The sequence below is a fragment of the Phycodurus eques genome, chromosome 17, assembly GCF_024500275.1.
Source record: "Phycodurus eques isolate BA_2022a chromosome 17, UOR_Pequ_1.1, whole genome shotgun sequence".
In the NCBI taxonomy this organism is placed as follows: Eukaryota; Metazoa; Chordata; class Actinopteri; order Syngnathiformes; family Syngnathidae; genus Phycodurus; species Phycodurus eques.
The window spans coordinates 8,073,155-8,096,200 of record NC_084541.1 but is presented as its reverse complement, the minus strand read 5'-3'; the positions used below and the strand labels follow the sequence as shown (position 1 = coordinate 8,096,200).

At 40.8% G+C, this 23,046-nt stretch overlaps 2 protein-coding genes and 1 long non-coding RNA gene across 3 annotated transcripts; 1 reads left to right on the top strand and 2 right to left on the bottom strand.

Moving 5' to 3' along the window:
* The first annotated feature begins 1,228 nt into the window (after positions 1–1,228).
* Positions 1,229–1,981, top strand: defbl2 (defensin, beta-like 2). Its single transcript, XM_061702772.1, has 3 exons — positions 1,229–1,304; positions 1,525–1,636; positions 1,879–1,981. The coding sequence occupies exons 1-3, from the start codon at positions 1,247–1,249 to the stop codon at positions 1,898–1,900; spliced, it is 192 nt and encodes a 63-aa protein (XP_061558756.1). The 5' UTR covers positions 1,229–1,246; the 3' UTR covers positions 1,901–1,981.
* Positions 1,982–4,502: 2,521 nt separating this feature from the next.
* On the bottom strand, positions 4,503–12,975 carry mepcea (methylphosphate capping enzyme a). The gene is made up of 5 exons (XM_061703110.1): positions 12,688–12,975; positions 10,013–11,788; positions 8,804–9,022; positions 8,600–8,723; positions 4,503–7,269 (listed from the first exon to the last, which is right to left on the bottom strand). The coding sequence occupies exons 2-5, from the start codon at positions 11,765–11,767 to the stop codon at positions 7,235–7,237; spliced, it is 2,133 nt and encodes a 710-aa protein (XP_061559094.1). The 5' UTR covers positions 11,768–11,788; positions 12,688–12,975; the 3' UTR covers positions 4,503–7,234.
* Positions 12,976–18,768: 5,793 nt separating this feature from the next.
* On the bottom strand, positions 18,769–21,733 carry LOC133415936 (uncharacterized). Its single transcript, XR_009770193.1, has 2 exons — positions 19,506–21,733; positions 18,769–19,379 (listed from the first exon to the last, which is right to left on the bottom strand). It is a non-coding gene; the product is annotated as an uncharacterized LOC133415936 (long non-coding RNA).
* Between the last annotated feature and the right edge of the window lie 1,313 nt (positions 21,734–23,046).

Here is a 23,046-nt window from a genome sequence, read left to right as displayed (position 1 = left end):
GCTGGGGATCGGATCGCCAAGGTCCCTGCCTTCGGTCACCGCCCAGCTCACAATGCACCCAACCCCTATGGCCCTTCCCACAGGTGGTGGGCCCATGGGAAGGGGGACCCACGTTAACCTTTCGGGCTGTCCCCGGCCACGCCCCATGGGTGCAGGCCCGGCCACCAGGCGCTCGCCTTCGAGCCCCACCTCCAGGCCTGGCTCCAGAGGGGGCCCCTGGTGACCCGCGTCCGGGCAAGGGAAAACACAATCCAATAATTTTTCTCGTCATAGTGGTCTTTGGAGCCGTGCTTAGGTTTATTGAAGAGTTTAAATTGTCCATCGGTGTGAATTTGAGTGTGAATGGTTGTTTGTCTATATGTGCCCTGTGAGTGACTGGCGACTGGCCCAGGTTGTAACCCGCCTCTGTCAAAAGTCAGATGGGATAGGCTCCAGTTTATCCTAATTAATACGAGTGGAATAGAAAATGTATGGATGGACATTTTTTCCCAGGCAAGCAATGATTCTAGTCATTCTGTGTCTGGCTTTTCTACCACTAGTGTTAAAACAGGAAATTCATCATATTTATCCTTGATTGATTAACCATTGAGTCATAGATGACAAAACAAACAAGCTGGTTCAAACATTTTACACAATCACTAGGGGGCATGCTGCACAAGCACCTGCCTAGCTGCACGTGTCCATGCCTTGTAGTCTTATTGTCCGGATGACAATTCACCCTGCGTCATAGCAGCAGCATGTTTTGTATAGTTTGATTGTGGTTTCTCAGCATCAGCAATAACCCGTTAACTACTGCTGTATTCAGATGCGGGCAGAGCAGTGGGTGGACGGAGGGCAGCCCTCCACGGGGCAGGGCAAACTGTCTTTCAAATTATACTTAATCCTCTGATATTAGTTGTTATGGGCCTTGCTGTCCTCTCTATCCTGCCATAGGGTGTATGTAAGTAAACTACCATATCATTGACACTTTCTTCTTCAGATAAAAAATAAAAACAAACAAACAAAAAAAGGAATAGTTGTAGCATAATGTGTCCTGTCAAAAACAGAAGAGGCTACAGATAGCAAGTGGATTGAACTGGGAGAGCTGGCAGCCATGACCTTCACTTCTCAGACTCCCTCCATTCAAAGACACTTTGTTATTGGGATTTGGACAGATCCCGGCCGACTCCACCCCCGTGATTGAAATACTATATAAAGGCAGCAGCAGCGTGTCCAGAGCCGTTTGAAAGCTTATTGGTGCCTAAACATGAAGGGACTGGGCTTGGTTCTATTTGTGCTTCTCCTGATGTTTGTCGTCGGCGAGGGTAAGCAACGGATCTACCAATTTTCTTAACGGTGTGACATCAAATCAACACATAATAATGCAAAGGAATATTACTACATTGATCTCACTGTGGTCAAACCTGGTCAGCCATACATGGAACTCAAACAATATACAAGGTTTCTTCTAATGGCGTCTTTGAATACCCAGAAAAGTGTTGTATCATCTAAGAATAATTATATAATGAATATCTCTATCTTCAGGTAATGATCCAGAACCACAGTACTGGACATGTGGGCATAGAGGACTCTGCAGACGGTTCTGCTATGCCCAGGAGTACATGATCGGTCATCATGGGTGCCCTCGACGATACAGGTGGGCCTGCAAAGATAATAAAAGATTTTATTTAGGTTGTGTTATGATCACCTAAGTGAATGGTTTGTATATGGAAGAGAAATCTTATTAAAATGTTCTGAGCACTTTGTATTGCACTGTAACATGTCTCAGAAGAAGGAAATCTATACAAATAATATATATATATATATATATATATATATATATATATATATATATATATATATATATAAAGATTGGGACATGTCCATGTTCACTTGCAGGTGCTGTGCCATACGATTTTAACACCTGCCAGTCTTCATTTGGAGCCTGCAAGAAGCCACAGAGTGATGTGTGCTATTCCGAGGGCTTGAGTCTTGCTTTCAGTTCTCTACAATTCAGTGGGATTTGAAAATGAGCACTTTTGCTGTGAATTTCTATCTTGAACCAAGGCTCATTATCCCACGTTTCAATAAACTATCTCTTTGGTTGCAATATTGTGTGATGTATTCTGCATCTCATATTTAAAAAACTTATTTTCAAATACCTGAAATTGAGTGTTACTAATAAAGGTGAGCAAATACAAACAATATGTGTTTGGTTTGTCTGTGCAGTATTTAATTTGATTTGTTGTAACTCAACTTTCATTTCATTTCCCCAAATACAAAGCAGAAATGTTGAATTTGAAAGCCAGTTCTCCAAAATTACATTTTGTTATTTTAAGACAAAAACATGTACAGTATTTGCATGATATTTATTGTGTTTCCAGAACAAAATATGATTATCAGGAACCAGTTGATATCAAACATTAAGTAAAGTTAACATTTCTTACTGTCTTGAGCATTTGTCCTTGTTAGGGTGACAGATGAGCTGGAGCCTATCTCGGATGACTATGTGCAAAAGGTGGGTCTATACCCTGGACTGGTCACCAGCCCAATCAAAGGGCAGAGTGAAGTCCCCAGTCCCATAAAAACATGTAAAAATAAAAATTGTCATTATAGCTTTGTACAGTATTTTTATGGACATAAAACATGGAAATGAATCTGAAGCTGGTCAATGTTGCACTGACAGGACACAATAAGTGACAGACTTAAATAGTAGCTCTGATGGACTAGCGCTTTTGTGAATGAAGTGTCTTTTGTTTATTATGTTCTCACCGTCGTGTCTGTCCATCTGTCTGTCTGTCTGTGGACAACATTGCCAGCCAGACAGCAGACATCACAGTTCACCAGTCTTGATTGCAAAGCACATTCTTTGTTATTCTGCCTGTGATACAAAAAGGTCAGATGTCTGCAGGTGAATGTTTACATACGAGACTACAAGCTGCAAGCAATTACAAACATTGGCATTTATTATTATTGATCATGAGCGTATGAGTAAAGCTATATATTTACAGATGGGAGAGGGGGCAGCAGGCATTAAAAGTATGGATGCTATTTGTAAAGATGAGCCTCTGCATTGTGCCATGCATTGTCATCTGGGATGAATTTTTGTACTATTCTGGCAGCACAACGTGATCCAACATCAAAACAGCAGACATCCACTGACTTGTTTACACCAGGCTGTCTGTCTTCACTCATGTAACGTGACAGCTGAGAACAAAGTCATTCCAGGTTTTCCAGCAGTAGGGTTACACAAAAGTTGACTTTCATGTAACTATGCTGAGGTCAAAGAGTAGATAAAATGAAAAAGCGAATTATACCTCATTGAATAGTTTTAATTACTTCAGTGGGAATAATGTCAACAATTTTGGTTCTTGAATTATTGTTTCACAGTTGTAGCATGGTGTAATAGTGGTTAGCATGTCTAGCTCACGGTAAGGTGATGGAATCACCGATGGAAAATCTGTGTTGAGTTTGCATGGTCTCCCCGTCCTTGCATGGCTTTTTTGTGGGTACCCTGGCTTCCTCACACATTCCAAAAGCACGCATGTTTTGTTCATTGAAGACGAAAGTGCCCAAAGGTGTAAGTATGAGTGTGAATGGTTGTTTGTGCCCTGCAATTGGTTGGCGACCAGTATAATGTGTACCCCACGTCTTGGCGAAAATCAGCTGGATAGGCTCCAGCTCACCCGGGACACTTACAAAGATAAGTACTATGAAAAATGGCTGGTTCAAACATACAATATGATCACAACAAAAAAAGTAATGTCATAATCTTAATATGTCATTGTCCCAAATCATTTACTGAGTATCCAATCAGATTGCACTGATGTCATCCTACACTGCTCACACTCACTTGAGGGCTTATTTGCATGGTATCTAAGCATTTCTTTGCTATGCTGTGATTTAATGGATATTTATCTCACTACATAGCAGCAGTAAAACAGGCTGATTTATGATCGTTACACTATATTAAAAGTCATATTTAACACATGATCCACTCTTTTCAGCCTGTCTTTCTCATGATACAACTCTTAGTATATTACCATAATTACATGGATCCATACCTGGCTGTTTTTTTTTTTTTTTTTCACTTTACATTCAGCAGAGAAACTTGAGAACGACACTCAAGCGTCAGGGAAGCACCAATGAAAAATATGAACATGAAAAATGTTTTATCTGGAAGACAATGTGCCTTCCATTGGATGCACAAATGTAATTGCGACAGGTGCAAAACTCAAAACAGTACAGTAAGAAAGCACATCATTGTGAAAGATGCATAGATGGAGCCTATTTTTTTTTACAAAATAAAATGAATCATCTATTTCACCATGTCATTTAAGATGAACTGAAAAGGGTCACTAATTGTCAGTCACATCCTCAGTTTTCTTTCACCATAAGTATTAATCTACTTTGTTAACTCGTTAACCAGATATGCTCAAGCAGTAAAAAGGATGCAAATTACCATCAGAGTTCTTTCATTAACTTAGAAGATGACAAAAGAAGTCTTGAGCCATGGTGTCTGGAACCACTTTTAATAATTTCAAATGTTTACCACAGAGAAACATTCAGATACTATAGTTTGTAGCTCAGAGGCATGAAAATAATTTTTCCCTGACAGGAAGAAAATTTTATTCTGATAGCAGCCCCCAACCCCTAAATAAAAACAAACATCAAGGTTCATGAGAAACACAAACCTCTCCTGCAGAAATGTACTTTATTCCCTCAAGTCATCAGTGCAAATTTAACATGAAATATATTGCAGCTAAAAATAATACAACTCTTGAGTTTATGTATCTGTTCTGTGACTGGATAAACTTAATTTTTTTATTATCCAGTTTAAATTTCCCTATTACCATATTATCTAAAAAATAGAAGAACACCTTAAGGGCTATTATGTATCAAAATGTGCACCATTTATTTCCCATTTACTGCTGCAAATGGAACATGAGATCTGATTTTCCATTGCCATTAAACTGTACTATTTCATATAAAAAACCAAAATAACATTGACTGTACTGTACACAGATGAGTAAAAGCCCCCAATAGGAGTGTGGATATTTTTTTTTTTTACTGTGTCATATATTTCATGTCACACTATGTGCAGCAAAGACACGCTTTAGCTTGGATACCTGGTTGTGACATTTTAGAAGTTAGGACACCACTGCTGAGACAGTAAGGTGCAATCAGGCAAAACACTTCCGGACATTTAAGTATTATTACCAAAGAAACGTTCATTATGTGCTTTGCAGAAAAGAAAAGCAATAAAGCAAAGAAATTGGCCCTTGGTATTACAGCCGTGGTCTGATATATGCCTGAGAATCCGATTGTCTTAGCTTAAGAGAAAGATGTTTTTTTGGTGAGGCCAATTAAATTTCAAATGTAACCTGTATGTTGTAATCCATAACAGTAAATAAAAGATTTGATGCAAGTGTATTTGAATTTGGGGGAAAGCCTGACATGTACAAAGCATGTTTAATGAAGACAAAACAAATATAGAATAATAAAATTTAAAAAAAGAGCGCATTGACACCAGCTCCCTGTATTCAAGGAGGAGGGGTCGGGGGTGGGGGGTGGGGGTAGAAATTCCATGTTCCTTCCAGGGGTAGAGTCACACAACAATTTCAATTTGCATTATACATCAGCTCTTTTACTGATCCTGTTTAGGACCGCCAAAAAAAAAAAAAAAAGGAAAAAAAAACACCTCTGACTCACAAAGGCAAGCACAAATCAACTAAAAACAAATAAGAACAGTAAATAACTTCCAAATAACAGGAATAAAACTAAATTCCAAACATATGTACATTGATCACTTATGAACAGAAACATACACATCAATTATCACCTTAGAATAAATGTGCCGGTCTGCAGTGAATGAAAGATAAGCAGTGCTTGTGCACACCAAATGCAGGTACAATCATCACTGACTGCCTGTAAATGACAACTGTTAGTACTAAACAGCTGACATACCGTCAAAGTTCAAGTGCAAAAGACCCATAAAACATTTTGGCAGCACCTTAAACAGCAGATTACTATACAAATAGGTTTCTTAAAACAAGGCATGGTATGGTCTTGCAGTTTAGTCATCACTTCAGAGTGCATTCATTTGCTTTTAAATTGTGCGTAATTGGCAGATGTTGGATTTAAACTGTGTTCAAGATGCTGTAGCAACTCTGCCATGGGTTCTTTGCTGCTTCAATTCTACATTCATGAGCTCAACATGGATAAGATTATTAACAGAACGTAAAAGTGGAGCTATGGCATCACTGACATGTTTACAATTGATAGAAGCATGGTGAAGATGCACCTTTCGAAGTAGCCAGAATCATGTCATCATGGCTCAAATGTGCCACCTACCATTAGGATGGAGTATCACAACAGCCCAATAAAGCCATATGACTCCGATATGGTGTCGCCTCCAAAGCTTCCAAACTGGAAAATAACACACGACTTTTAAAGCCGCATGGAAAAAAGAAGCCCTGTTGTTTAAAGAAACATTTCAAAGAGGATGCCAACTGTGCACTGAGATTTACTGGTTGCTAATTGACCATGTTTCGGGCTGATCTGAATGCAAACTTTACAATATATACTGTACTATGTATCATTTTTCTCTTTTACACGGGTCGTTCTTTAGATTATGGGTGCTTCGACTTTTAATGTACTCGTGTTCATTCATCTCCTGGGCCTCATTTTGCAATAGTGTGCCAAATATGCAACATCAAGGCTGTGATTTGGCAGCAATCAACAAACTACATTTAGGCTGATGGACTAAAAGCAGAATTTCACCGACAACGTAACCATTTTATCCAACAGAAAGGCCACATCCTGCTAGTATGATTGGTGTAATGCCTTTGGAATGAATCACTAGCTCAAGTTGGGCCACACTGAGCTTATGGAGGAGAATAAAACTGCTTTTGAAAGGTAGTAACAGAAAATTCTGCATGAGCACCCATACATGCTGCATGTGTCATTGCGGTGGTACGCAACAGTATTAATACAGAAGAGATATATAGCCCAAGGTATCCAAACGCACGACACAGCCATGCATCACATGTATCGTTTGCAAATAGGTAAGTCCAAGCCGAGGGCCTTTTCCTCTGTGACTGAAGAGTCATTTTATCGTCACAAAAAAATGTATCTTGCTTTTGGTCCCCTTCTTAATGAATGTCCCTTGTCAAGAGTCTGAGCAGGTGATGGAACAGTCCAACAGCTGGCTGTGTGGTAACTCACATTCACTAGCCTCACAAGGCAGAAGCGGTCATTTCCGAAACAAGTAGATTGGTCTCTGGAAACCTGAAGGGAAAAGTTGATCATGACATCAAACCACAGTGCAGAAGAATCTCAATGTACCGTATTTTCACGACCATAAGGCGCACTTAAAAGTCTTAAATTTTCTCCAAAACGGACGGGGCGCCTTGAAATGCAGCACGCCTTATGTGTGTTCCAACATCTATAAATGTTGTGTGATAAGCGCTTCGCTTGACTTTTTTTTTTTAGCATTTCCTGCCAACACGCTGCTTACACAGAGGAAAAGCGGACGCGGCTGAGGACAGGGGAAGGGTGGGTGAAGTAGGACGCTACAGCTACGCCCCCAGTAGGTATATAGCGCCAGGGTTTTTTTTAGGTTTTTTTTTTTAACCGCTTGACTGAGTAGGAGAATTTCCGGTGGCGTGCATTGTGCAAAACAACATCGGTTTGGCTATGGAACCCCGAAAATGTCACCTACGAAGAGACACGCTTACGAAGCACAGTTTAAACTGCAAGCTATCCGTTAAGCAGAGGAACATGGGAATCAAGCAGCCGCGAGAGAATTCAAGATCAATGAATCCATGGTTCGCAAGTGGAGGAAGCAGGAAAACGAGCTTCACCAAGTCAAGAAGACAAAGCTGAGTTTCCGCGGAAACAAGGCGAGGTGGCCCGAGTTTGAAGACCAACTCGAGCAATGGATTAATGATCAAAGAACAGCCGGGAGAAGCGTCTCTACAGTCACCATTCGACTGAGTGCAATAACTCGGGGCTTGCCATCATTCCGGGAGGCTTGACGAACCGCTGGACATCCGTGTAAACAGGGCGTTCAAAGTGAAGTGAGCGGCGTGGGAGCCATGGATGACAGATGACGAACACAGCTTTACTAAGACTAGGAGGCAGCGCCGGCCGGGCGAGTTACGCCACAATTTGTGAAAGGATTGTGGATGCTGGGGCTAACGTGTCTGCTTGCACTGTTGTTCGAGCTTTCGCACGGCAACGAGACTGACTCGAATCTGGCGTGTTTGATTGAGAACTTGCCCAGCTGTTCATTTCAGATACAGAAGATGAGGACTGATAGATTTGTGGATGAGGATTGATCAAAAAGGTGAGTACATTGTTAAATACTTCAATAAAGTACAACCGAACTCAGTTTTGCTCCCACTGCCTTTTAAAAAAAAAAAAATTTCAGCGTGCATGCATGCTACCGTATGTTTTAAGCTAGCGTATGTTTTACCATGCCTGCGCCCAATAATACGGTGCACCTTATGTATGCTTTAAATACAGAAATAGACCCCGTAACTGAGACTGCGCTTTTTAATACGATGCGCCCTATGGTCATGAAAATACGGTAAATCTTTTTTTAATAATTCACTACCTCTCGTTAAACTCTTGGGCGTTCCGAGGAACTCACAACTTGTAAAGCCCACTTCATTGGTGAGATAGGATGAAAACTGATCCGGCTTGAGGCGAATGTTGTGAAAATTTCTGTTGATGTTTTCCTAGTTAGCAAGACAGAAAACATTCAGTTTAATCATGCCTGGGGGAAAAAAAGGCTTAAAATAAAACGAATCAGTTTTACAGTCAGCTTCTTCCTCTTGACGTAGGATTGCCATGGCTGTGGCTCCAGGATGAAGAGGCCTCCAGGATGAAGATGTCTGTAGACTCTCTTGAAGAGCCGCTTGAGGCCGCTGTCCCCCCAGTTCAGGTGAACCCATTTGGTGACGCTCAAACACAGGATCACGTCGTACTCGGGCCGCTGAGTAATGAGCAGGTTATCATTCTGCAGCACATAATTGGCCTGAAGAGAAAGACAAACTGATCTTATTCAACAACCTGCCTCGCTATTACAGAAAACGTGAAACATCTGCTGTACTGCCCAAATCTTCAAAGTTGACTAACCAATTTGGACTAAATCAGAGTGCTTACACATACTGTACGTGCTTTGTGTACTACAATTACGATTTTGCTGAACTTTTGATGAGGGGGGAACGATTTGGAATTAAGTTAGATTTTAGTTGGTAAAAACAACAAAGAAAAATGGCCCACATTTCAGTGTAGGCATCTGTATGGACACCTATATTATATATGGGTTACCAAATATATTCTCAAAGTCCAGCCAAAAATGTTGATGCAATCATCCCTTGGTGATTTTTTTAAATGATATAAAACAGCCCCCCCCCCCCACCCCTCAAAAAAACTGTTTAAAATACACCCTGATTTAGCCTTGTCTAATGTTTGCCAACGACTGATTAACACCACATTCTACATTTATTAAAAGCCATCGATATCAACGTACTTGTCCACTATGACACAGAAGTCAATAACCTGAGAGACCTAATGGTCACACAGCTTGACAAAACAGACAGATCACATACATTTTACTTGCCTATTCCTTTGACTTTGGCTCACCACAACAAGCATCGTTTGAGAAAGGCACAGTTTGTCATTTTGTATTCTTATTCATTCATGTTGCAAATAGGTGCCAATTCTATGCCGACCAATCAATGGACTGTTAAGTCTCTAGCTCCACCCATGTGGTAAACGATCACAGCAGAGCACAGCCTAACGGAAGGGTGACACAGTAGTACCCTGCCTTGACAGAAACACAAAAAAACTACCAAATTCAAATGCTTGAAATGTCACATGATGGTGAATAATAGTAGGTGGACGGCTTGTTCAAGCATACTGAATACATTTTATTAACATGGCTGCTTTTGTTCTGTTTTTCTTAAACAATGACTAGCTCACCTTACATTAGTGCCACACAAAAATGAAGACTCCATGTTACCTTGATGAAGGACACATTGGCGGGGAACTCCCCTGGTTTTGTAGAGGATGATTCAGTAAGAGATGGTGCAGCAATGGGCCCCCGGGAGATCTGCAGGGACAGAGGGAAAGAACAGCTCCCGGCCTGATCGCAGCCTTCCTGCTTTATTTCTTCCGTTTTGCCATCTTGCCTCTGAGTCTTGACCTGATCCGTGCCACAAGAGTCCTTGCCGTTCGCAGCCTTTGCATGGCTACTTTCCCCTTTCAGTGTGTTGCCATTTTCCCTGCCCTCGGTGTGCCGCCTCTCCTCACTCGCACGGCCGATGCGCTTCTCCTCCCGCGTTGCCCACCTGGCCTCTTTCGTCTGCACCTCGGAGAGGTAATGCCTTATGTTCTTGCGAGCAGCGTGCACCAGCCCATTGTCAATGTCCAAACCCAATATGCAGGCGGGCCGCAGCATTTTGGCAATATACAGCGTAAGGTGACCCGAGTTGCAGCCTAAATCAAGGACATGTTTACCTTCAAACCACTCTGGACGAAAGACATGTATCCGCGGGTCTTCACTTGCGCTCGGGTTGCGGTAACCATAATATTTGTTGTAGTTCCCATACTGGAACTTCTTCTTCTGCTGGTCCCTTGCCTGGTTATGGGGCTGCTGGCGAGCTCCTGGAGCAGATTTAGATCCACTCCTGGGCGTATGAAAGGAATTTTTGGATCCCCGAGGATTATGATTTTGCTCACAAGATACAGATCTTGCTACAGGGGTAGACTGAGTAACAGGGGGGTCCATTTTGCCAGAGTTGCGCCTCCGCTTGCGCCTGCTGATGTGTTGGATAGCACCTCCCAGAAAGGAAGATGTGGAATCCTCCACAGATGTGGACGTCGCCTCCTCCTTGAACACTGATGAGTCATCTGCAGAGTGATCCCGTGAATCCCCCTCACCACCGGAGACTCTGTCTGACGGTTTCGAGACTTCCAGATTAGAACGCGCAATTGTACCAGGAAATGACACAGAGTCTCCAGTTTTAACCTCATTTTTCCCAGATTCTGAAAGGTTTAACTGGGTTGAAATGGTGCCACCATGATGTCTGTTGCGATGCCTCCTCCTTCCGCTGCTTTTGAAGGGGGACACCAAAAAGCTGCTATCTGCTATGCAGCTGTTGAGATTTAGAGGATCGGTGATGTCCCTGGGGATAAGGATCTCCACAGGGTCTCGACTCTTTGCTGGCAATGGGGACGATTTTGGGGTCTCTGCGTTCAGTGCCCTGTTGACCTCTTCATCCTGCAAGCTGTTGAGATTTAGTGGGTCAAAAATGTTCCCACCTAGAAGGAAGTTAGTGGGCAGGACGGAGTCACTCTCTGAGTTTGCCCGTCGTCTCCTTTTACCAGAGGTCGGGTGCTTGAAACTAAAGTTTGAAGTGTTACGGCGTTTTGCCACTCTCATTTGTTGATGCTGTTTCGCATGATGGAAGCTGTTCCTGCGATTGATGCTACTGACTTCGTTTCCTTTAGATCTCGGCCCAGTGCTGTGCGAATGGCTCAGAGTGTCCACTGTGCTGGTGTGTTTTGGTGAGGCGGCAGTGCCGGGGACTGGGAAAGAAGCAGCCAAGTCCGAGGTGGCCTCAGCTGCCCCTTCCACCACTAGAAATGATACCCCGCTGCAACTTCCAGAACATTCCGAAAGCTGAAGAGATGAGGCTGAGCTAGCTTGTGGACTAATGTTTTTTACGTTGTCTTCGTCAACAGACATTGCAGTTGATTTCAAGAGCCAAGTCATACATGGAAACTTTTATTTGATCTGGAAATTGGAGAAGAGATCAGATTAGGGCTATAACTAACAATTGTTTTAATACTCAATTAATCGGTAAAATCTTTTTTCAATGAACTGGACAAAAACATTTCATTTCCACCCCTTTATTCATAAACAGGACATTATTTGAAATTGGCAGTGCAGAAAATGCACAAACAAGTTTATAATGATTCAGTTACTGGCTTGGTCTGTAACACGTTAGAAAACAGGAAAGAAATGTTGATAATTGTTTTATAAAGTAAAAGCAGATGTTTGCAAATGTCTTATTTGGATTAAAATCAAAGATTTTCTGATTTGGACAATATAAAGTTAAACAACATCTGTGTGTACAATTACTCCATTATCAAAATAGTTGATTATTTAATAATTTATTAGTTGGTGATTAATCGATTAACTGCTGCACCTCAAGATTAGATAGAAAAGGTTAGAAATAGAAACAGCACCATTTTAAATTGAACACTAACAATGGCAACAATAAATAGTCTTCTTCCATACATAATAAATAAACCTTTACTTTTCAATGAGTCTCCCTTACAAAATCGAACACAAATCAGGCTAACTTGTCTTTCACACTTAAATTTAACCACTTTCAGATTCTTAAGGTGGCATTTGAGACCAGGCAGGGGTTAATGACGTGAAAAGTTCGAGGCACTACGCAGGACAGTTATCCTGTTAGCATGCTAGGTCCTAGCATCCGAGCCAACGTCGAATAAACGTTTATTTCAAGAGACCTCCGACGATCACAAAAAGTCCTCACTTCGACTTGCTGCTGCCTGGAACGCATTCAAAATCCCGAAAGACTCTAATGGCGTTGATAGTCTCATGAAACGGTCACCTTTTCGAGCACAGTCCAGTGTATTCACCATCAAAATAATAGATAGACTCACCTCGCAGTTCTCCCCACCTCCCACTGGCCGGACTGTCACTGGCTCAGCTAACGTTAGCCGCTAGCAGCTAACTAGCATACAAGTGCACCCACATCGATGCTAACACGGGGCTAATACAAATATTATTAATAATGTTAACATTAAACTTAGCGAAGGTGTGCTGCACTAGTCTGCCTGTCGTGTGGGCTCCAGTGTACACCACACGCTCCTATCTACGTCCTCGGTCAATTCTCGATACTAGTGTCAGGCAGGTAGGTGAATAAATGATTGTGGAGTCGGCATGGCGGCGCATCCGGGCGAGGGGATGTAGCTTCAAGCTAACGGCGGGGGGCGGAGATGAGTTCGGCGACAATTGATGGCGAGAGGCCGGCCTGATGTGGTGCAACCAGCAGCCTCTTTGATCTACTTCACGGGCACCATCAGTACTGTACTACTGTTTGTATGGAGACACTTTGCCCAACCTTGACGTGTGTGTATTACGTTTTCTATACTGCTCTTCTCCATGTCAAACTTTTTTTTTTTTCATATGCCCAATAGATTTGCCAGAGAGCAGCGATGACAAAAGTACCCACACATTTTATACTCGAAAAGTACAGATAATTGTAGAGAAAAAAGGCTTGATTAAAGGAACTGTGATCATTTGAGTCATTTTGGTAAAAGCACAGACTCTGAAATATACTTAAGTTAAAAAGAAAAAGTTTTACATTCGATTATATACAATACATGTTTTGATAATCTATCACAGTCAATAAAAATGACATTTTTTAAATTTTAGCCAAGAACTAGCTAAAATTGGGTCATGCTTTCATTGTATCAACATTCCCAAAGTTTTGCTAAGGTGAACTATTTAAAAATGCTAAACTGAGTCATTTTAAAAATAGATATTTTTTTTTTACATGTTTGGCCAGCGGTTCATAACCTTGTTGGAAGTACAGTTTCATACATGCATTCAACGAACCCTTCCTAATTGGCAAGCATGTGCCCACATAGACCCCAAGTGGTGCTCAAGCACCTGCCATTTTGCCCTGGATGAAAAAAGGGCCCTTTTTGCTGCAGCCCTTTTTTAAAAATTATTATTCATTCATATATTTAATAAAAAGAAAGCTCTCTCTGTCAACAATTTCACCCAAAGTTTTTTGACAGTTGAGGGGCATTTATTTGAGTCCTTGGGAGAATTGTACATACTCTCACCTTTATTTATTTTGGGTTAATAAGAAGCACTTTAAATGGTGGCAGGTGTGTGCGGACCCCCATTGAACATGAGTTTGAATATGATTGCTTAATTCTGAACACAGCTACATCACCATTTATTAGAGTGTGTGTGCATATGTGCATTTAATAATTTCAATTGGGTTGTACAAGTCATAATATAACTAATAGTGGAAGAAAAAGTTTTAATGATTTATCTTGGTCTCATTTTTGTATACAACAAAAATCTACCATTTGAACATGGGTGTGTCGACTTTTCTTCTCCACTATAGCTTCCCTTAATCTTCTTTGTTCATAGTTTATTTACTGTGTTGATTGTGTTAACAGAAAAAATACAAAAGTTACATATTTGCTCCTGTTTTTTCTTGATAGAATGAATAATTTTGGCGATCGGGCCCTTTTATTTTGGGCTTGAGCACCTGCCCCCAAAGATGTCTGTGCACGTGCCTGCTATTTAAAAAAAATGGGTACGGAAAGTTTTCAGACCCCCTTAAATTTTTTCACTCTGTTATATTGCAGCCATTTGTTAACATCATTTAAGTTAATTTATGTACACACAGCCCCCCATATTGACAGAAAAAAAACGTAATTGTTGAAATTTTTGCTGATTTATTAAAAAAGACAAAACTGAAATATCACACACAGCCATAAATATTCAGACCCTTTGCTGTGACACTCATATATTTAACTCGGGTGCTGTCCATTTTTTCTGATCATCCTTAAAATGGTTCTACACCTTCATTGGAGGCCAGCTGTGTTTTGTTATACTGATTGGACTTGATTAGGAAAGCCACACACCTATATAATACCGTATAGCTTATAGCTCACAGTGCATGTCAGAGCAAATGAGAATCATTAGGTCAAAGGAACTGCCTGAAGAGCTCCGAGACAGAATTGTGGCAAGGCACATATCTGGCCAAGGTTACAAAAAAAACTTCTTCTGCACTTAAGGTTCCTAAGAGCACAGTGGCCTCCATAATCCTCAAATGGAAGCCGATTGGGGAAGAAGAGCCTTGGTGAGAGAGGTAAAGAAGAACCCAAAGATCACTGTGGCTGATCTACAGAGATGCAGTCGGAGATGGGAGAAAGTTCTAGAAAGTCAACCATCACTGCAGCCCTCCACCAGTCGGGTCTTTATGGCAGAGTGGCCCAACGGAAGCCTCTCCTCAGTGCAAGACACATGAAAGAACGCATGGAGGTTACTAAAAAAAAAAAAACACCTGAAGGACTCCAAGATGGTGAGAAATAAGATTCTCTGTTCTGATGGGACCAGGATATAACTTTTTGGCCTTATTTCTAAGCGATATGTGTGGAGAAAACCAGGCACTGCTCATCACCTTTCCAATGCAGTCCCAACAGTGAAGCATGGTGGTGGCAGCATCATGCTGTCGGTGTGTTTTTCAGCTGGAGGGACAGGGTGACCGGTTGCAATCGCAGAAAAGATGAATGCGGCCAAGTACAGGGATATCCTGGACAAAAATCTTCTCCAGAGTGCTCAGGACCACAGACTGGGCGGAAGGTTCACCTACAAAAAAGACAATGACCCTAAGCACACAGCTAAAATACCGAAGGAGTGGCTTCAGAACAAGTCAGTGACTGTGTTTGAATGGCCTAGCCAGAGCCCTGACTTAAACCCAATTGAGCATCTCTGGAAAGACCTGAAAATGGCTGCCCACCAACGTTCACCATCCAACCTGACAGAACCGGAGAGGCTCTGCAAGGAGGAATGGCAGATGATCCCCAAATCCAGGTGTGAAAAACATGTTGCATAATTCCCAAAAAGACTCATGGCTGTATTAGCTCAAACGTTTTTTTCTACTAAATACTGAGCAAAGGGTCTGAATACTTATGGCTGTGTGATATTTCAGTTTTTCTTTTTTAATAAATCTGCAGAAATTTCAACAATTTTGTTTTTTTTCCTGTCAAAATGGGGTGCTGTGTGTACTACATTAATGTGGAAAAAAATTAACTTAAATGATTTTAGCAAATGGCTCCTATATAAAAAAGAGTGAACATTTTAAGGGGGTCTGAACACTTCCCGTACCCACTGTGTGTGTGTATGTATGTATGTATATATATATATATATATATATATATATATATATATATATATATATATATATATATATATATATATATATATATCCATCCATGTTCTGAGCCGCTTCTCCTCACTAGGGTCGCGGGCGTGCTGGAGCCTATTCCAGCTATCATCTGGCAGGAGGCTGGGTACACCCTGAACTGGTTGCCAGCCAATCGCAGGGCACATACAAACAAACAATCAGTCGCACTCCCACCTACGTTTTGGAAATTAAATCAGGAAACAATCTTGTCTTTTGTAGTTTTGATAATATATTTGCAAAAAGAGAGACAGTCAAGAGAGGTTACAAGTTGCTTCGCGTCTCTGCCAGTCTCTGAGACACGTATGGAAAAACAATGCCTTATTAAACCAAAGAAAAAAATGGGAGGGAGATGAGGACAGAAAAAAGACCTATTCACACAATTATATTATCTTGTCCTTGAGAGAAAAGGGAGGTTGAAGACAGGATGAGAGAAGGGAAGTGCACTCATCAGTGAAAATTAAAAATAGTTTTCTTACACAACTCAGGTTATTTACGTCATTGCATTGCTGTCACATGCTGTCCTAGTTACCACGTTACATTGAACAATTAAGCTACTAAGTACATTTGGAAAGGCCACACAAGAACAAAGGACTATTGCAGTAAATAAATCATTGGATAATGCAATAAAATAATATATAGACTGTATTTTGTCATTTTTCCATAACAACTATCTGAAGGGAAGATGCATTTTCGGAGTTTCGGCAATGCTAGCTGGCTAACTGCACATCGCAATTATGCCGGATAATCACTGATGCGAACGGCTCTCCAGCAGTATCAATACTTAAATGTACCCTGTACATTTCAAACAGATATATGTACTTTCAACTCTTTTACTTTGCCAAAATGGGCTGATTACTTATTTCAACCACCGCTGATGACGATGCTAAAAAAAAGACAAATAGAAAGAGGTAAAGTCAACCGTGGTTGAGATCTTCATAGACTGAATGAGTTCTTGGTGACTTATAATACAGAGAAAAACAGAGACAGCAGTGACATGGAGGAACGTGAACCTGGGAACATGAATGATGACGATGCAACATATTTGGAGAGGCAACATATTCTCCATCCATGGCCTCAAGAGAATTGTTTGATGTTGAATGACACCAGCTTCCTGGGTTCAAAAATTCTTAGTCTAATCCAATGGTTCTTAACCTGGGGTTTGCTCGAATCCCAGGGGTTCTTGGAGCCAGTCTCAGGGGTTCAGTGGAGGTCAAGACACATACAGTACACACTGTGTGTGTGTGTGTTTGTTCTGTTCACCCCACTCATATGATTCGTGATGTCACGGTCCTCTTGACCGTCATTGGCTGCAGACTTGTCTCTGTCAGGCAACAGCAAAAGGCGTGAAATTCATGTTTTGATGTTTCTATTCTTTGAAGACAATGAGCTTCTGTGCAGTCACTAATGGTATAGTGATCCATTCGCCTGACTTTGGTGCAGGCAGTGTGGGTTCAGTTCCCACTCAGTGACGCTGTGTGTGTGTGTGTGCGAATTGTTGTCTGTGTCCATATGTGTTCTGTGACTGACTGGCAACCATTTGAGGGTGCAGTCTGCCTTTTGCGCGAAGACAGCTGGGATAGTCTTCATGACCCTGAACAGGACAAGCGGTATTATGAATGGATGAATTTTGTATGCAACTTACGCGTTGTTCATTTTGTGCACTAAAAAAAAAGATATACCAATGTTATGAATCCATCCATCCATCCATCCATCCATCCATTTTCTGAGCCGCTTCTCCTCACTAGGGTCACGGGCGTGCTGGAGCCTATCCCAGCTATCATCGGGCAGGAGGTGGGGTACACCCTGAACTGGTTACCAGCCAATCGCAGGGCACATACAAACAGGAAGGATGTGCAGCAGCTTCATTTTTCACTATTTTGAAATTGCATTTACTAGGCGATTTTTTTTTATCATTAAATTTCGGCAGAGGTGGTATTAGCACTTTCCTCTTTGTTGTGTCAAAATGGACGGATGGCTTGATTTTCACTTTACAAGGACTTTAAAGTGCTTTTAAGGCTTGTACTGTAACGCATATAGGACTTCAATACATGGTGACTGCTGTTCTGCAAGAAGCCATCAGAGGGAGACACCATAACAGTTAAACCGTTTAAGGCCACCTGCCGGTCCACACTCATACAGTCTCTTCCTTATTGTAGTTATTTCTTTTACATTAGTTTGTCCAATTATTACATTTTATATTTGATTTAAAGGAAGATTATTTGAAATGCAGAGAAGCTGTAGATACAAAGAAAATACAGCAGTTGATATTCTCTGCCCTTGATCTGACAGCTTGTTTTTAATTGGGTTCCAAATCAGTGCTGCTGTTGGGTAAATGCGCCCCGCCCCCTCTCTCATCTCCAAAGAGGAGGGGAAATAGGAGAGAGGGTACCTGTTCCCCCACTTGTGTCAGTCTCTTTTCTCATGGAAATAGGGGTGCGGCCCTTGATTCTGGACACCATCTGCCCTTCCTCAGGGTTTGGGCCCCAAGCACTCCAGACATTCTCTATTGTTTGTGTGTGTCCAAGCAGAAAGTGGTGAGTACACACGACCCTTGTGGCCCAAAAAAACACTTTGCATCAAGAGCACGGGCCTGCTGTTCATTAGCCTACATGTGACAGAAGAGGGGTGGGAGGCTTCAAGCCTGGCCTGTGTGCCATAACATCAGGTAGTGTGTTTGTCTTTGAGGCCTTGTTGGATTTATCTTGCCCAACATTATAAAAAATAGACACAAAAGGAATGAAGACGCTGGTTTCTTTTTCTCATGAGGAGGGCGCATGGGAGATTGTTCAGATTACAGCCTCTCAACACGCTCTAAACAATCTCTCCCGTCGCTCCTGCATTTATTTGAAAATAGGGAGGTTTCTAAGTTTACAAGACATAACGTACTAAGCTACAAGACACAACACACTAAGGGTAGGGTTTCAAGGTGAAAACATGGCACCTGCCACGTCCCGGCCACGTCCTTCTCTCAGATGATTCCTGCTGAGTCATCTTCTTGAAGGCGAGACATCTTTCTTTCTAAACATTGTCCATAATACTAATGCAAGCTAAGCAAATAAATGATAACTTCTACAATATATCTAACATTTCCCTCCTGTTTATCATGTATTTGCACAAATTCTCATATCATCTTACAGTCACTTCATTTCGATTTTTTAACTGTAGAATAATTTTTATGAAACAAATACATTTATACTCAGAGTAAATTTGTCATACATGAATTTTGTAGTTTAAACATCGTAATCATCTGAATCAGGAAACAAATCAGTTAAAGCAAAATCATCATCATCATCATCATTATCTTTATCATCAAACAGTAATGGATACATCATCTCCATACGGTTCTCCATGGGGTTATGGCTGTGGTGATTAATTTACTGATTAAAGCCCGAATGCATGGGATACAACAACATCCACAAAATGTCAGAATGGCTGCAAAAACAGCAATTGATATCAATATTGGTGAAATTAGGGTTTTATATTTACCAAAAACGTCCATCCAGCTGTCCCACAAGGAGTGTTGATTGAGGGTCCGTAGACCATCGATGGCTCTGGTCAAGCTGCCATCTGAAGCAGTATTGTTTGTTCTCCAAACATACCGCAAACACCTCCCTCTCTTGCGAGGAGTGTGTCGACAGCTATGCGCTTTTGGAACGTCCTTGAAGAGGTAGCTTTGAGCTGCTCATGCACAGCTTCCAACCCACTCTGAGTCCAATTTCCTAATCTCTGTACATTGAAGTGGATATAGTTTATCCCATCAACATTTTTATTCATCGTACACCACCAGCATATGAAGTCCTCCTGCAACTTGGTCAGCTAATTTGTATTGATTAGGAACCCCATGAGGAACACCTATGGCGTTGATGTATATTTTATGTTGGATAATTTTGCCTCTGCCAGGATAAATCTATTTTTTGTCTATGTTCTAGATTGGACAAAAACATTGGTGCCCTTTCCATTAAATCTTGAACAGGCATAGGGTATACTGACACATGCAATATCAAAGTGATAATAGTTCACAATCCAGATCTTTAGGTAATCTATCAAACAGTCTATCATCTCCGGACCACCACCAGCTGCTGCTCCGTGATACTGGCATAAATTTTGGTCCGACTTTTAAGGTTACTTTACACCGTGTGTCGTTAAGTGGTCCTATTTTTTATTTATTTTTTTCCTTTACTAATCATGTTTATACAAGTGAAATTATTCGGTGCTACTAGAATAGAATTTTGTCCCGAAACTCCTGTGACTACAAGGAACCAATCATAAGTAGTTATGTTATTAACCATTAAAATGTGTTCACTTTTCTTTGAAGTTTTTTAATGGCATTTCTGGTTCAACACGGTTGCCATAACACAATGCTACTCGGAAGTGGGGATCTTTTCCGCCAGAATATGCCCACAAACTCATCATCAAACACACTGGGTGACTTGATTTGTATTTCAATATTAAACTATGGGCCATTTTGCTTATGTTAAACTTCTTTCTATATTCTTTTGCTATTTTTTTGTGACCAACTGGACCATTCATAACCTGTTTCACCTATCCTCAATTCTGCCCATTCTCTTGAGCATCATTGGTGAGAGCCGCATATGGAATTATGATTAAAGTATCTTGATTTTGGGAGGCACAAAATATTAAACTGTTTTGCCGCTTTTGGAGGTCATGCCCACAGTTCTGATCATCAACTGTACTCCTTTTGGTACGAGTTAATGCTTCCAAATTTTTTATTATTGGGTTGGTCATATTGGTCCAGTTGGTAGGTGATTTCCTATCTAAAAAATGCGTTGTATCATTTAGGGTGGGACGTCCCATGTACCACAAAACAAAATCAACACTATAGTAACCAAAGTTGCTATGTAACAACTCATCGAATCTCGTAACCAACGCGGGTGTGCCATTCTGCTGAGTTCTCACTAAACGGGTTGGTGTCTTTTTTCTTCACTGACCAGCAAGCGTTTTCAGAATCTACACATCTGCTCCCGCTCCGTTATCAGACTTTTGCTCACCTTCCCTATTTGAGTACTCAGCTGAAATGACTCTTTTACAGTGTGTTAAATGAACCCACGTGTTTCTTTCTGCTATTTTTTATTGTCCCATTCATTCTTTCCACTCGACCTACACTCTGAGGGTGGTGGTAAGCACAATGGTTTTTCAAATTGATGTGGAACATGGTTCCTATTTTATTGATTATTTGATTTACAAAATGAGTCCCATTATCACTGTAAATGGTTTCAGGTATGCCATATTTTGGAATGATGTCTTTACATAGTGCTTTTGCCACCGTCAGAGCATCAGGTGATTTTGTTGAGAATAATTCGATCCATTTAGAAAATGCATCTATGATAACCAAACAATACTTTTTTCCTTCACTTTGGTTTAATTCAATATTCCTCTCCTGGGCCTCAAATTGCCTTGTGGATTATACCTAGCACAAATCATACATGCTCTACAAATTATTATTATTATTATTATTTTAATAGGAATTAAAATCATAAGTTGTATAATATTGATTTATCTGTCTTACCATCCCTCCTGTTGAGACATGTGACACAGCATGTCTCAATATAGCAGCCCATTTGAATAGTTATTTATTTTATTTTATTTTTTCTTTGCTAATGTAAATTTCATTTTGTAGTTTTGCACTTTGAATTGCGTTCTTGTTGTGGAACCCTCTTACTGGCTATCAGTATAGATTGTACCATCTTTATTTATTTTTAGTTTGCATGCCTTGGTTAATGCTACTAATTCAGCAGTTTGTTCGTCCAATTCCTGACAATCATGCTGCGTGCCTTCATCAGGTAAGGGTGTTAGCGTGGCTGGATTTAAGGTTGTGCATCGCTCAACAGTCAAATGTGGTTGTGACAGCAAGATGGCCATGCAAGATAAATATCTTGCAGGTGTTAAAAACGCCATATTGGTTTGCAATAGGAGAGCAGACACTGTATGTGGGTCCTTAAGAGTTAATGGATGAAATAACACAATCGTGGAACTGCTCTCTATTGCCATTGAAGCTGCCACAACTGCTCTGACACAATGCAGTAATGCACACATCACGTTGTCTAGTCTAGTTGAAAAATAAGCTATTGGTCTCAGTTTATCACCATATTGTTGTGTAAGTACGGAGGTCATGTCATAGTGTTTACAATCTACAATTTGAATGAATGTTTTATCATTAAATTTGGAAGGCCGAGCGCAGCCCTGGACACCAAATGTTGTTTAATGTCACAGAAGGTCTTTTCCGCCTCTGTATTCCATAGAACAGGTGATGTCATTTTAAGGTTTGCTTCATACATAAATTTTGACAATGGTGCAATCATTTCTGCATAGTTTTGAATCCATGCTCTCCCTTAATTTGTCAGACCTAAAAATGACATCATATGTTTCTTTGTTTGTGGTTTAGGGTTTTTTAAAACTGTAGCTTTTCTGCCTTCTAATATAGTCCTTCCTCCTACACTTAGATTATGTACCAGATATTTGACTTGTTTTTTACACCATTGCAATTTATTCTTGTTAACTTTATGTCCCTCCTCTGCTAGATGACACAGTAAGGCTAATGAATCTTTGCATGTCACGCCCTCCTGGGGGAGTGAATTTAGACATGCTTGTTATTATTACTTGTGAATAAATGGTTGGACTTTCACAGTAACCTTGTGGTAATCTAGTAAAAATATATTTTCTCCCTCAAATTTAAATGCAAACCAAATTTGACTGTTCTTTTCTATTGGTATAGAAACGAAAGCATTGCTTATGTCAATATTTCTTCATCAATTTCAGTGAGGATCATTTGGTCCAATCATACAGGATGCATGTGTCTCCCTTCATCAGCCTGCGTTGTCCAAAACATCGCATTCCTGATTAGACCAGTTGACGCACTGTATTCCAGTTCGTTTTCTATTTGTCGCCAATCATTTGTCTCCTATCCTTGTTTCAGTAATGTTCCCACATGTTTCCATTGTGACCCATAATCTTTGCACAATGAAATACGTGGGACACTTGTATTTTTACAAGGCTTTATTTGTGATGT

What these genes read in the sequence shown, in the direction of transcription:
- defbl2 (XM_061702772.1), top strand. Translation starts at nt 1,247, where the DNA reads ATGAAGGGACTGGGCTTGGTTCTATTTGTGCTTCTCCTGATGTTTGTC. An exon ending in GATGTTTGTCGTCGGCGAGG is followed by an intron (nt 1,305 to 1,524) that starts GTAAGCAACGGA and finishes CTCTATCTTCAG; the next exon opens with GTAATGATCCAGAACCACAG. An exon ending in GGGTGCCCTCGACGATACAG is followed by an intron (nt 1,637 to 1,878) that starts GTGGGCCTGCAA and finishes GTTCACTTGCAG; the next exon opens with GTGCTGTGCCATACGATTTT.
- mepcea (XM_061703110.1), bottom strand. Translation starts at nt 11,767, where the DNA reads ATGACTTGGCTCTTGAAATCAACTGCAATGTCTGTTGACGAAGACAAC. An exon ending in CCAATGTGTCCTTCATCAAG is followed by an intron (nt 9,023 to 10,012) that starts GTAACATGGAGT and finishes CTTTCTCTTCAG; the next exon opens with GCCAATTATGTGCTGCAGAA. An exon ending in TCAAGAGGAAGAAGCTGACT is followed by an intron (nt 8,724 to 8,803) that starts GTAAAACTGATT and finishes CTTGCTAACTAG; the next exon opens with GAAAACATCAACAGAAATTT.